Consider the following 15,389-nt stretch of genomic DNA (forward strand, 5'->3'; position numbering starts at 1 on the left):
AGGAGGCCGGGATCACTGCTGCCCGATGAACCACGAGATTTGTCCCATGCTTGAGATCTTAATCCTCAAGTACACATTTCCTCGATCGATTGATGGGGGGATGCTGCCATATTGAAGGCATCAACTGTTATCAACAACATTCACTTTTGTCAGGAGGTGGCTCCAGGGCTAATGAGAAGTTGATCCACTTTTCCACCAACCTTAATTGTTGGAGGGCAGCAGAACAAGTTAATGGAGGACTTTGGTAGATGATGAGTACGTGGCGTATTCAATGTTGGCTTGGAGCTTGGCCTCTGAGTGTGTGCAAAAGTAAGTCTCATCTGTACACAGCAGGTTAATTACTGAGATGAACCTTGGTTCTGGAGTGCAGTCACCAGGGGTTGAACAGTTACCTATCAGTTCTGAAGGTCAGCTCCACTCCTGCAGGCTGGTTGTTGGAGATGTGGTTCAATATCGAGGTAGGAAGATTGGCCCCTTGAGGAGCTGTGACCTGCAGCTGCCGATGGAGGCTGGGGTCAGGCTATGCGACTGGTACGGAGATAGTGGGCCAAATGGCCTCACCATGCGTCATTAATTTCCCACCGCTTCAACTTGCAACATTTCTTACAGTGCCCTCCATAATGTTTGAGCCAAAGACCCATCATTAATTTATTTGCCTCTGTACTCCACAATGTGAGATTTGTAATAGAAAAAAATCACATGTGGTTAAAGTGCACATTGTCAGATTTTATTAAAGGCCATTTTTATACATTTTGGTTTCACCATGTAGAAATTACACTGCGTTTATACATAGTCCCCCCATTTCAGGGCACTATAATGTTTGGGACACATTGCTTCACAGGTGTTTGTAATTGCTCAGGTGTGTTTAAATGCCTCCTTAATGCAGGTATTAGAGAGCTCTCAGCACCTAGTATTTCCACCACCTTTGGAAACTTTTATTGCTGTTTATCAACATGAGGACCAGAGTTGTGCCAAAGAAAGTCAAATAAGCCATTGTGAGATTGAGAAACAATAATAAAACTGTTAGAGACATCAGCCAAACCTTAGGCTTACCAAAATCAACTGTTTGGAACATCATTAAGAAGAAAGAGAGCACTGGTGAGCTTACTAATCGCAAAGAGACTGGCAGGCCAAGGAAGACTTCCACAGCTGATGACAAAAGAATCCTCTCTATAATAAAGAAAAATCCCCAAACACCTGTCCGACAGATCAGAAACACTCTTCTGGAGTCAGGTGTGGATTTGTCAATGACCACTGTCCGCAGAAGAGTTCATGAACAGAAATACAGAGGATACACTGCAAGTTACAAACCACTGTTTAGCCGCAAAAATAGGATGGCAATGTTGAAGAAGTCTGAAGAAGGGGTTCGGCCCGAAACGTTGCCCATTTTCTTCACTCCAAAGATGCTGCTGCACCCGCTGAGTTTCTCCAGCTTTTTCGAGTACCTGGCAATGTTACAGTTGGTCAAGAAGCACTTAAAAGAGCAACCACAGTTCTGGAAAAAAGTCTTGTGGACAGGTGAGACGAAGGTTAACTTATATCAGAGTGATGACAAGAGCAAAGTATAGAGGAGCAAAGGAACTGCCCAAAATCCAAAGCATACCACCTCATCTGTGAAACCCAGTGGTGGGGGTGTTATGGCCTGGGCATGTATGGCTGCTGAAGGTACTGGCTTGCTTATCTTCATTGATGATACATCTGCTGATGGTAGTAGCATAATGAATTCTGAAGTGTATATATACATCCTATCTGGTCAAGTTCAAACAAATGCCTCAAAACACATTGGCCGGCGGTTCATTCTACAGCAAGACAATGCGACGTTTCTGGTCGAGACCCTTCTTCTGACTGTGTCGTCGGGGGGGGGGGGGGGGGGGGGGGGGGGGAAGAAGAAAGGAAGAGGGCGGAGACAATGGGCTGTGGGAGAGCTGGGAAGGGAAGGGGTAAGAGGGAGAAAACAATGGCTATCTTCTAAAATTAGAGAAATCAATGTTCATTCCGCTGGGGTGTAAACTACTGAAGTGAAATATGAGGTGCCGCTCCAATTTGCGCTGGGCCTCACTCTGGCAATGGAGGAGGTCCAGGAAGATTGTTCCCGATGTTGGGGAAGTCCAGAACAAGGGGTCACAGTTTAAGGATAAAGGGGAAATCTTTTAGGACCGAGATGAGGAAAACTTTTTTCACAGAGAGTGGTGAATCTCTGGAACTCTCTCCCGCAGAAGATAGTTGAGGCCAGTTCATTGGCTATATTTAAGAGGGAGTTAGATGTGGCCCTTGTGGCTAAAGGGATCAGGGGGTATGGAGAGGGCAGGTACAGGATAGTGAGTTGGATGATCAGCCATGATCATATTGAATGGCGGTGCAGGCTCGAAGGGCCGAATGGCCTACTCCTGCACCTAATTTCTATGTTTCTATGTGTCTGTGTGCCTAGTAGTAGGATCCCGTTGGAGGTGGTGAAAATGTTGGAGGATTATATATTGTAAGCGACGGCTGATGGGGTGGAAGGTGAGGACAAGAGGTACTCTGTCCTTGTTACGAGTAGGGGCATGGGGATATCTCCCGATCTGACCTGATCTGAACCCAATTGAGCATGCCTTTTATATGCTGAAGCCCCCAAAACAAGCATAAGTTAAAGGTGGCTGCAATACTGGCAGAGCATCACCAGAGAAGACACCCAACAGCTGGTGATGTCCATGAATTGCAGACTTCAAGCAGTCATTGCATGCAAAGGATATGCAATAAAATACTAAACATGAATACTTTCATTTACATGACATTGCTGTGTCCCAAACATGATGGTGCCCTGAAATGGGGGGACTATGTATAAACACTGCTGTCATTTCTACATGGTGATAAGATAATAATAAGATAATGTTTTGTTTATAGGGACAGTGCATATTAATTAACATTTGCATGTAAATATGCGAGATTGTAGCTAATCAGCAGCTAATTTCCGTCTCTAGTGAAACCAAATGTATCGACAATTATTAAAATCTGACAATATGCACTTCAACCACATGTGATTTTTTTTCTATTACAAATCTCAAATTGTGAAGTACAGAGGCAAATAAATAAATGATGGGGCTTTGTCCCAAACATTATGGAGGGCATTGTACATACATTTAAGATTTCCAGCATATGAAGATTATTGGCCACTATTCACCCTCCCTTCATCCCTGCTGGATCTACATCCTGGAACTCCCTCCCCGTGGCACTGTGGGACCTTCCACCACATGGACTGCAGCCGCCCAAGAAGATGACTCGCCCCCAGCTTCCCCCCCAGAAGTTAGGGAGAGGTGATAAATCCTGGCCTTGCTAGCCAGGCCATGTTCCATGTAATAACACGAGACAACGCATCACTTTCCAGGATTTATCAAAGTTACAGCAGGATCTTGATCAGATGGCAAGTGAGCGGAGGGCTGGTTGATGGAGTTTAATGCAGATAAGTGCGAGATGTTGCATTTTGGGATGTCAAACCAGGGCAGGCAGGTCCTTAACAGCGAATGGCAGGGCTCTGATTAGTGTTATAGAGCAGCGGGATCTAGGAGTGCAGGTGCATTGTTCCTTAAACGTGACATCACAGGTAGAATGGGCAGTCAAGAAAGTTTTCAGTACATTGGCCATCATCATCAAGGTATTGAGTGTAGAAGGTAGACACAAAAAAGCTTCCTTCCATTGACTCCATCTACACTTCACACTGCCGTGGGAAAGCAGCCAACATGATCAAGGAGCTTTCCCACTCCAGTCATTCATCTTGGTCTTGCTTCTGTTGGGCAAAAGAAACAGAAGTTGAAAGCAGCTTCTTCCCCTTGTTTACCAGGTTTTTAGACAGTCCTTCCATAAGCTGGGCTACAGTCATCTTCTCCTCTACCTCATAGTAGACATTTGACTTTGTTCCTGGATCTGTTGCGCTACAATACTGAGAACTATGTTCGGCACAGTATCTTTTCCTTCGCTCCATCAATTGCACATGAGTTTAACGATCATATTTATATAGTAGTATTTATTTGGTTTGATAGGAATAGCATGTAAAACAAAACCTTTCACAAGCACACACACACGTGACAATAGTAAACCTAACTTCAGGTCGAAGGCACTTCATCGAAGGAAGTGCAATGTTTTTCCTCCTGGAATAGATAGAAAACATCCTCCCGCAGAGAATCCCAGAGGATTGGAAGCAACATTCTGACAGGTCCTTGAGGAGATTAACACAAAATGCTAGAGTAACTCAGCGGGACAGGCAGCATCTCTGGTGAGATGGAATGGGTGATGGTTGGGATCGAGACACTTCCTCAGACTGAGACTCAGGGAGCCAGAAATGTCTCGACCAGAAACGTCACCTATTCCTCTTCTCTAGAGATGTTGTCTGACAAGCCGAGTTACTCCAGCACTTTGTGTCTGTCGTCAGGAAGCGTCTGCCGCTGCTAGGGGACGGAGCGCGTCGTCCCGGGCGGCCACCGTCGGCCCCCGGTGCATGGCGGGAGTTGTAGTCCGCGAACGAGACAAGATGGCGGACTGCCTGGAGCGGGTGCGGGTGTCAGAGGCTGAGCTGAGAGAACTGGCCCGCAATCTCGGCACGGCAGCGGGGACCCGCGAGGGTAAGACACCCTCGTGTGAAACGCACCCACCGGCCGAGGAGCCGGAAAAATCCCGCCCGGCCCGGGCTGAAGCCGATGCCCGCAGGCCGAGAGCCTGGGCCCCGGGAACGGCTCCAACCGGCAGCCGGCCGTCTCGGGCCGCGCGTCACCGGCCTCCCCCCTCCCCAACTGCCCCCTTCCCTTCCCTCTCCCTCCCCCCAACTGCTCCCCCTCCCCAAAACTTCCCCCTTCCCTGCCCTCTCCCCCTCCCCCCAACAGCTCCCCCCAACTGCCCGCCCTTCCCCCCAACTGCTCCCCCTCCCCCCCAACTGCTCCCATCCCTCCCCCCCAACTGCCCCCCCCCCAACTGCCCCCTCCCCCCCCCCCCCAACTGCCCCCTCCCCTCTCACTGACCCCCCCCCAAACTGCCCCATCCCCTTCCCCTCACTCTCCCTCCCCTCCCCCCCCCCACTTTCTCACTCCTCCCCCCAACCTCCTCACGATCCCTCCTCTCCTCACGATCCCCCTCCCCCCCACCCACTCCCTCCTCCCCCCCACTCGCCCATCCAACTTCCCTCCTCCCCCCCCCCCTCTCCCCTCCCCCCCCCCCCCCCCCCACTCCCCCCCCCCCACCCCCCCCCCCCCCCCCCCCCCCCCCCCCCCCCCCCCTCTCCCCCCCCTCCCTCTCTCCCCCCTCCCTCTCCCCCCCTTCCCTCTCTCCCCGCTCCCATCCTCCCTCTCTCCCCCTACCTTTTTCCCTGCTCTCCCGGTATAGCAAAATGTAACATACTGGTTCTTTTCCAGACGTTTCCACTAAAGAGCCACGATTGAGGAAGGACAACCGCCGGCCCGATATTCAAATTTACCAGCCTGGTGTTTCCAAGCTGAGAACCAACAAGCAGAGAGCCACACAGCTTGAAAAGGAGGAAGGAGATATTGGGGGTCATAAGGAAGGCCCTTTAAAGTCTGTGCCTAAGAGGTCCAGTCCTTTAGCTGGTGAAAGCCAAGGTAATGGTGGAAATAAACAGGGATGCATGAACAAGAATGGTCAGCTGGATCGAAACGAAGAGGATGATTTTAAGTATACCGATGAGTCAACTGTTGCAAGTTCTAACTCCAGTGATGTTGGAAAGCAGTTAAAAAGGATCAAGAAACCTGATCGCCAGATCTACCAACCAAACAGACGGGTGCAAGGGTTCAGTAGGGAATCACCCAGTGCCATGGGCAATGAAGAACTGGTGAAGAAGGTTGAGGAGCTGAGGCTGGCAGATTACAGTAAGGATGCCTGTCCCGAGGAGCAGATTATTGAGATTGTTGAAGAAAAAGATAACCTGGAAGACCAAGAGAAAATTCAGCTAATTTCACCGGCGAAACCTGGAAAAAGGGAGAAAGGGAGGAGGGGGGGGAGGGAGGACGGTGCAGGTCGGGCAAATAACTATGCAGAAGAACCTGAAGACGGTCAAGTCAATCGCTTGCAGGCACGAGCAGAGAGAGCCGGCGGGCTGTCGAAGCGCTACTCCAGGTCTGACAAGCGCAGGGGCCGTAACCGGACGTGCAGCGTGAGCTCTGCAGGAAGCAACAACAGCCTCGAAGGACCTCCGTGCCAGCACCGGCCTGCTGACGTGGAAAGGAAGAGAGGAGCGGGGAAGGAAAAGAAAACTACAGGTGAGCGGAAAGAAAGGTTGAGATCTTCCAAACAGGTTTCAATCTCTTCCACAGATTCTTTGGAGGATGACTGTGCTGAGGAGACCAGAAACCATGCACCTGAAAAGCGTAAAGGTTACGAGAAAGAGCGAGCATTTGTCAGAAGTGCGGACTGCAGGAACAGGGAGAACAAGTCCTCGCAAAGGGTTATGTTTGACAATGAGACGGGCAGCAGAATGACCATTGCATCCAGGCCAAACTCTGAGGAAAAGAACAAAGGGAGAGGCAAAGGCGGCCGGGTGGTGAACAAACCTGGCCTGTCGGGCAAACTCGGTCTGAACACGGAGAGAAGGGATAAAGTGGAAGAACCCAAAGGGAAGGGCCGGGGTATTTTGATCCTGCCCGCCAACACCGATCTGTCATCCACAGTCCCTGGCTCTCCTGATTCCCCACAGGTGGGGCTAAGACTTCTGTTTGGTCGAGGTTCCCGAAGCCGGGGCCGTGGTGGGACATCCCGGAGGCTCTGGGATCCCAACAATCCCGACCAAAAACCTGCACTGAAGAGCCAGACTGCCCAATTGCATTTCTTGGACACTGATGATGAGTGTAGTTCATCCTCCCAGGGAGAGACCTACTCTTCCTACACACACCCAACGCCCACGGCGTACTACAAGTTCCAAAACTCGGACAATCCCTACGGTTACTCCAGGGCTGCCGTGACTGGCCCCCAGTATTCATATGGGGCCTACACTATGCCCTACCAGATAGGTGGTAACACCACCATGTATTCTACACAGTATTACCCGAGCTACCCTCCTGCCCAGTTTATTGCTCCCTACCAGACTGGGCAGTTGCATCCTGAAGACATGGAGCAGCACGTGCAGACTCTCCAGCATCAGGAACTGGGGAAGCTCCTGCGGATGGCAGACAACCAGGAGCTGCAGCTCAGCAACCTGCTCTCCAGAGACAATGTCAGTAAGGACGGGCTGGAGAGGATGGCCCTACTCAGGTGAGCCCTTTTGCCTCTGGCCATGACTATTTACTTCCAGTTTAGTTTAGAGATACAGCGCGGAAACAGGTCCTTTGGCCCACCGAGCCTGCTCTGACCAGTGATCACCATACTCTAACACTATCCTACACACAAAAGGGACAATTTACAATTTTTACCGAAGCCAAGTTAATCTACAAACCTGTACATTTTTGGAGTGAGGGAGGAAACAGTATCAGCCCGGGGAAAACCAACACAGTCACTGAGAGTGTGAAGGAAGGAACCGCAGATGCATTCACGGGTAGAACGTACAAACTCCATACAGACAGCACCTGTAGTCAGGATCGATCCCGGGTCACTAGCGCTGTAAGGCAGCAACTCTACCGCTGCGCCACTGTTGCCCGTAAGATTTGACCGAGTGTCAAGCCACTGTTAGTCTCTCCATTCCCTTGTCTCGATTAAACTCCCTCGGGAACCACGGGGAATTGCTAGGGAGGCCTGTGGAATGGGAAAATGGCAGGTGGAATATGGGGATGGCAGGCAAGGCACTGAGGTATTGGTAACAGATTCCTGAAGGTTAAGATGGCAGGTGAGATAGGTAGAAACGTAAAAGTAAATAAACTGCAGATGCCAGAAATCTGTCATAAATCAGGGAATTCTGGAGATGTTCAGGTTGATCTTCATCTATGGAGAGAGAAACAGTTCCTGGCTGTGGAATCTTCTTCAGAATTCATCTGGAAAAATGCCCACAGTTTTGGACCCCATATCTAAAAAAAGATATAGTAGCATTGGAGGCGATTCACCAAGTCCTGATACAGGTCTCGACCTGAAATGTGAATAGTTTGTTAGCCTCTCAGATGTTGCACGACTCACCAAGTTCCTCCAGCAGTTGTTTTTTCCTCCAGGTTCCACCTGTGGCAGTATCTTGTGTATCGATTTGTACGTAAAACACCTTATCGTAAACCTTGGTTTATGTAAAAGAAGGCAATTGTGTCTTGTCTGTACTACGCAAAGTTCAAGTGAATTATTCTGAGAATTACTAGTGATTCTCAGTTGTGAACCCATCATTGCTTCTGTTCAGGTACTTACCTAAAAAACAAAACGTGACAGCTGCTCGTCCCCTAATCATCAATTTTCTTGCAAAAATTACACCGGGCTAATCCAACTGTTTTTTAAAGATGCTATCTGCTCCTGCTGAGAATCTGCCATGTTCTCTTGCGATGGGGTGCTGTGCCAGGGTCTGAGTCATGTACTGTGCTGTGCTGAGGTCAAAATCTGCAGCGAATCACATAAAATGGCACAATCAGTTACCGTTAGTCATCAGATCAGCCCTTGGGTTGACGGTGTGATCATTTATATAATATTGGGTGCGAAGGCCTGAAAATCGGAGGCACGAGAAACCAGCAGATGCCGGTTTAAACAAAAGGACAAAGTGCTGGAGTAACTCAGCGGGCCAGGCAGCACTGAAAATCAACTGTGGTGGGGGTGCTTGTCCGTGTTAGGTAGAAGTCATTAACAGCAGTAGAGGAGTCAATTACTGTTCTGTGCAGGTTCTACTGAGCTCCCATCCTGGGCTGATGCTCGCAGAGAACAGAGACGGTGCTGCACTGAGGCTGGCTTAGAGTGAGACATTGAAACAAGATCTTGCATGTCAGCCTAAGTTAATTGGGCAATCACATGGCAATGTATAAAGAGCAGGGGTGAGGGTTCCCCTTGTGGTCCTGGGGTGGTCTGGTGTACCTTTTCCAATGGCCATGTCGTGTGCTGAAGTACTTTCTGTATGGACCTCCCTGATGGTGCTATGTATGCTGTTTCCACCTTGAGCAGTGCCCTACTGTCGGTAGGTGGACATGTGTTGCATTTACTTTTATCTTACAGCAGTGGCTCAGTTACAGTTCTTTAAGTTCCAAAATATCCTGAAATTCTTTGCAGGAGTTATGTGGGATAAAATCTATCATAGAGCCATGTGAAATATTTGGCTGATCACCGTAAGGTTTGACTAAGAGTTAGGGGAAAAAAGAATCTTAATCGAGGCAGAAACAAGGAACTACAGATCCTGGTTATCAAGGATCGGCACACAATGCTGGAGTAACTCAGCAGGTCACACAGCATCCCTGGAGAACATGGACAGGTGATGTCTTGAGTTGGTACCCTTCTTTAAACTGCGTCTGAAGAAGAGTGCCAATCTGAGTTGTCGCCTGCCCATGTTCTCAAAGGATGCTGCCTGACACACTGAGTTGCCCCAGCACTTTGTGTCTTTCCTTAAAACAGAAGTAGGTTAATTATGATAAGATAATTCCATGATTTTGAAACAGGTAAGTGCCATATTATAGCTGTGTCCTGCGATTGGACAGTGTGAGATGTGGTGGAGCTGGGTCCTGGGAGGGTGTGGAGGTTGCAGTGGAGTTGTGTACTGACTCAGTGTCTGGGGGGGATGAGTGCATGCAGTGTCAAAGTCTCTCCCCCGGACAGTGCATGTGTGTTTTGAGGGAGAGCTGATTAGGTGACCATGGTGATCGCATGCTGGTAGGAGGAGTGGGATGGTGATTGAGTAATATATTGAAGCTCCTTATGCGGATGGGTGGGTGCCTTTTTGCAACTTGCATACTGAGGTGGAAGTGTTACTTGGGACCATTGGTAGTGGCTGGGAAGGGTGTTGTGTCGGAATTCTACATTGTAGAGGCTCTAGACCTTGTGTAGGCAGTCAAGCCCCCGGATGCTTTAATATGTTCATAAGTTATAGGAGCGGAATTAGGCCATTTGGCCCATCAAGCCTACTCCGCCATTCAATAATGGCTGATCTATCTCTCCTTCTCGACCCCTTCCTTATTAGAGTCTCTAATACATACAACTGCATGTTGGAAATCTGAAACAAAAATAGTAAGCTGAAATATTAACCCAGTTTTTCTGTTTTGACAGGTGCTGATTGACGTGAGGTGCTTTATGTTTTTTATTAAAGTCTCTTTCTCTCTTATAGGGCGGAGATTTTGCTCTTGTATGAGCGTTGCATTCTCACAGATATAGAGTATTCAGACAATCAGAATGTGGAACAGACAATGTGGAAAAATGCCTTCTATCAAGTCATTGAGAAGTTCCGGCAGATGCTGAAGGAGCCTTCGTCAGAGAATGGGGAGGAAATCCGGGGGAAGCTTTTAAAATTATTGGATGAGGTGAGCAATTTTTTCCGTTGATGAACTTCAAAGTAAATTTTCAAGTTTTTATTTATTGCAAGTACTTCCCTGTTATAAGTGCTTTCATTTGTCCTACCCGTGTCTCTGCTCACTTTATTTCCTTCACCCCTATGTCCTGTCCTGTCCTTGATTTTTCCTTGCCTTCTTCCCTGTCAATGTTCAACAGAAGGATGTTCGACCAGGAGAGGCAAGTGCTGTGACTGATTTCGACCTTCCCTAGCTCAGGCACGCATCCTCACCTCTTCACCATTACCTCGATTTTTTAGAGGAAGGGAGAAGATCTGTGCTTCTCCTGGTGTTGGCACAACCTGTGCAGCGTGGATGTGAGACCAGCCTTGTTTCTGCCTGGGCTAATCCAGAGCTTGTTTCTGTTTCAGGGAACCAAGTTCTTTGACAGCCTTCTGCACAAGCTGCAGGTCACGTACCAGTTCAAACTGGAAGATTACATGGATGGGATGGCCATACGTAACAAGCCACTCCGCAAAGTGGTGAGTATGCTAGCCCTCTGCCAAAAATGGGCCGCAGCCAGTCCAGCTGGAAACCATTATCCTTAAGTGCAGAAACTTGGAGCAGTAATTAAATAAACAAGTCCTGGGAGTACTGGAAATAATGAATTCAGTAATAATAACTTGGCCTGCCACTTATACGCAGTAAGTATAATTGTTTCTGAGCTGGACAGGACCCATCAGACTCTTTCTGCCCTGGCACAATACAGGGCATTCCCCATCGATCCCTGCTCTCTCAGCTCCGATGTACTCTGTTCGGCCAGGCTTTCCCCCTGGAATCAGTTCAGTTCCAATGCGTGGTAGCCCTAGAGGTCCACTTAAAGTGTTCAGCGTTTCAGCAAATTTGATACCAAAGTAATAACTGGTTCTGTTTCATCTCTAGGTGAAGTATGCATTGATTAGTGCTCAGCGATGCCTGATCTGTCAGGGAGACATTGCCCGCTACAGAGAGCAAGCCAACGACACCACAAACTACGGCAAGGCTCGCAGGTGCAGTATCACTGTCCAGTTGCAGATGTGGAATTAAACCTCACCAGTCTATCTTCACTATAGACAATATTTCCTCTTTGGATACTGCTCTTATCTGTATTGATCTGTTATAACCCTTGCTTCATGTAGCTTTAAACCATCACCCATGCCGAACTCTTCTTGAGAAGGTGGGGATGAGCCAGCATCTTGAACTGTTGCAGTCTTCCTGGTGAAGGTGTTCCCACCCTCCTGTTGAGCAGGAGTTCCAGGATTTGCACAGTGATATTAAAGGACGCGGGATGCTGGATGCCCCTGTTTCTCCATACCACTCTGCTCCCCTCATTTTTTTGTATGTTCCCTTGCTGGGTGCTTCTTCCTAACGGCATTAAATTCTAGATTAAATACTATTTGCCACCTTTCTGCCCAACTGCCCAGGCAGTTTGCATCTTCTTGCAGTCTAAAAATGTCCCACATTTGCAAGCACATAGGCAATAGTTTCAAACTCCTGCAAAACCCGATTTCTGCAAATCCCTTTACTACACTTCCTACATTTAAATTTAAACCATTAATGTATGTTACGAAAAACAAGGAACTCATTGGGCACAACCTTACAGTCATAAACACATCCATTATCCTTTGGTTCCTGGCCTTGAATAAGATAAAGGAGAATCCCAAAACATAAGTATATCGGAAGCAAGAGGGTAGCCAGGGAAAGAGTAGGTCCCCTTGGGGACCAAAGAGTCACCTGTATGTGGAACTAGGGGATGTGGGTGAGGTCCTATATGAATACATCTTATCTATATTAACCAAGCAAGACGTAGAAGATAGTGAGTTCAGGGGGGGATATGTCAGGGCGGCACAGTGGCGTAGCGGTAGAGTTGTGGCCTGACAGCGCCAGAGACCCAGATTTGATCCTGACTGCTGGTGCTGTCTGTATGGAGTTTGTACATTCTCCCTGTGACCGTGTGGGTTTTCTCCAGGTGCTCCCGTTTCCTCCCACGTTGCAAAGACTTACAGGTTTGTAGGTTAATTGGCTTCTGTAAAGTGTAAATTATCCCTAGTGTGTAGGATAGGGCTAGTGCACAGCATGATTGCTGGTTGGCATGGACTCTTTGGGCCGATGGGCCTGTTTCTATGCTGCATCTCTAAATGAAAGTCTAAAGTCAAAAGTAAAAGTCAATATGAAGAACATGATGCAGTAAGATGTCATGGTTCGTATAAGGATTAATAATCTCCGGGCTGGAAGAGAAGTATCCCAGGTTGCTAGGGGAAGCAAGTGAGGAGATAGCTGTGCCCCCAACAGATATTTTTACATCTGTCTCACAGGTAATTTATCAGAAGGGAAGAGCTGATGCCGAAGGGCCTATGCTTGTGTGCTGTGCTGTACAACTCATTCTGTGATGACTCATCCAAACAATTCTACTGGGGAATTTATTTTAGACTTCCTCCAATACTAATATATCCTCTTGGATAGAGGGACCAAAAATTGCACTCTACTCCAGGCATGGGCTCACCAATATAATTGTAACAATTATTCCAACATGTGCAGTTCCCTTCCTAGCCACTGCTGCACGTGCCAGCTTGTGGTTTGTGGAAAATAACATCAAGATCCCTCTGCACTTTGTTCATCTGCAATCTTACTATATTCGGACAAAAGTCTGCCTTTGGATTCTTTTTAAAGAAGTGCAGCATCTCACACTTTGCCACCTTAAACTCTGTTTGCCAAGTTTTCAACCACTCACCCATCCTTGCTGCAGAATCCAGACATTCTCGTCTCAACATGCTCTCCCACTTATTTTCATGTCTTCGGTAAATTTGGATAACCTGGACTCGTCCTCCTTTGGGTCATTATTATCATTTGTTCATAATTGAAGGACTGATTTATGGGCTTCCTTCCACTAGTTCCATGCTTCCAATCTGAGAAAGACCAGTTTGCTCTGACTAAATCTGTGAGATAACCCTTCAATCCATGCTAACGTGCTTCCCCCAACACCATGAGCTCCCTTGCACTAGGGGGCGGTAATCCTTGAGGTGGATGGGGATTGGAATATCGTTGCCCTGTAATGACCAAGGTGCAGTAGGGACGTTGCAAGCTCTGTGGGGACAAAACATCACAGCTTTCATTTTATAGAAGGTGAAGCTTGTCCAAAACAGGACATGGAGCAAGCAGCTTGACACACTGGCAGTCGAGTGTCTGAGAAGCTGACTGATGTCCACTGGGCATCATTTGATTCTTGCCTTGGGCAATGTCACTGGGGTAAGCCTTGGCAAAGAAGGAACCTGTGACATTTGCCCAGTCTGATGCAGCAAAGGGCAGACAATGTCTCAGAACCTTGCCTATTGACAAAGCAGAAGTCTCAGAGAGTGAAATCCAAAACTCCCTCGAGCCACTATATAGAGGCCCAGCACAGTAATACAAATTAAGATCAAAAAGGAGCTAAACTTACACTTTGGTGAGACACCTGATCTGTGAGATGAGGCTCTGCTAGCTGAGATTTGCAGGATCCTCAGGGATGTTTGTACTGAATCCTCAGGCTCAATTACATACCCTACAACTGAGGGTATGGGCAGGAGGTCTGAGGGGAGCAATGGAGAGTTACTCAACATTCTGGGCATTAAAAGTATATAAAATTATGAAAGGCATTCAGGAGAGACAGAACCTGTTTTCCCTGGGTAGAAATGTCAAAGACTAGATGACATAGATTTAAAGAGAGAAAAGCAGTTTAAAGGTAAGATATTTTTTACACAAAGTGATGGGTGCCTGGAACACACTGCCAGGGGTGGTAGTGGAGGCAGATGTATTTGTAGCATTTAAGACTCTTTTTAGACAGACATTTGGATATGCAGGAAATGGAGGGATATGAATCACCTAGTCAGAGGAGATTAGTTTAATGTGGCATCATGTTTGGCACGAACCTTGTTGGCTAAAGGGCCTTGTCCTGTGCTGGTTCCATTGTTTGTTCTATGTTAAATACATACAACAGGTGGTTAATGTTGGGCTGTTCAGCATGGGATTGAGGGGTGTACAGCAGAGGGGACAGTATGGTATTAAGTGAGCTGACACTGGCCAGATTAATTGCAGTGACTCGTTCCGTGTCTGTATATTCCTCTGATCATGATCAACTGTGGGAAAATTCTTCAGACATAAATAGACATAAATAAAAGTGGCATAAACCATCTGATGACTGACTGTTTAGCAGGGGGGGGGGGGGGGGGTGGGGGAGGTTGTTTACAGTACTGTTGGATCCTGGAATGTGACTGTATTTAACGCCTGCTATCTTCTCCACAGTTGGTACTTGAAAGCCCAACAGATTGCACCGAAAAATGGGCGCCCCTACAACCAACTTGCTATTCTGGCCATCTACACGGTGAGACCATTGCTTGTCCTAACATGCTCTTGGATCATAGCTTTTACTGAGAAGCACAAGTTATGTACTTTGACCTTTCAAATTTTAACCTGTTAGTGGATTGAATCCCGACGTATGAAGGGTGTATATTTACAGTTTGTGTTTTCACCTCCGCCTGCATCTCAGTTCCTAGTACAATCAATCATAACATACAGGCTAGAATACCTCCCACTGGTGGCTTATTAACAACCTCCCTCAGCCGATGATTCAATCCTCCTGTAGACAATTTTTCCAGCAGTTTATTTTCTGCAATGGACATGTTTAAATTGGCATTTGGCAGCTCCAGCATCCCCAGATTTAACTCTGCAAAACCCCCGTTTTTGTTAAGGAAGTAAGCGGCCATCTGGAATTCCATTGCTTCTGAAAACACTGCCTGAGACAGTGGTTGAAGCTGGATCGCTGAGAGCATTGACGAAGTAGCTCGATTAACATTTAAATTACCTAGGCATAGAGGGCTATGGACCAAGTGCTGGACAACTGAATGGCGATGAAAGGATGCATGGATGAGATGGGCTGAATGGCCTGTTTCCATGCTGGATGAATTAATGATTCTATGAATACGAGAACTATCTTCCCTTTGAAGAGATTATGGGATCTTTTAACAAATTTAA

The 15,389-nt window shown here is 47.6% G+C and overlaps 1 protein-coding gene across 1 annotated transcript in view; it reads left to right on the forward strand.

The window, feature by feature from the left end:
* The first annotated feature begins 4,471 nt into the window (after nucleotides 1-4,471).
* Nucleotides 4,472-15,389, forward strand: part of smg6 (SMG6 nonsense mediated mRNA decay factor) — a 299,932-nt gene continuing 289,014 nt past the window's right edge. The window contains exons 1-6 of the mRNA XM_055657778.1: nucleotides 4,472-4,595; nucleotides 5,379-7,227; nucleotides 10,184-10,376; nucleotides 10,775-10,885; nucleotides 11,286-11,392; nucleotides 14,661-14,739. Of these exons, the coding sequence (XP_055513753.1) occupies nucleotides 4,472-4,595; nucleotides 5,379-7,227; nucleotides 10,184-10,376; nucleotides 10,775-10,885; nucleotides 11,286-11,392; nucleotides 14,661-14,739 (2,463 nt within the window). The remainder of the gene's footprint in view (nucleotides 4,596-5,378; nucleotides 7,228-10,183; nucleotides 10,377-10,774; nucleotides 10,886-11,285; nucleotides 11,393-14,660; nucleotides 14,740-15,389) is intronic.

This window comes from Leucoraja erinacea, chromosome 28 (assembly GCF_028641065.1).
Source record: "Leucoraja erinacea ecotype New England chromosome 28, Leri_hhj_1, whole genome shotgun sequence".
In the NCBI taxonomy this organism is placed as follows: domain Eukaryota; kingdom Metazoa; phylum Chordata; class Chondrichthyes; order Rajiformes; family Rajidae; genus Leucoraja; species Leucoraja erinaceus.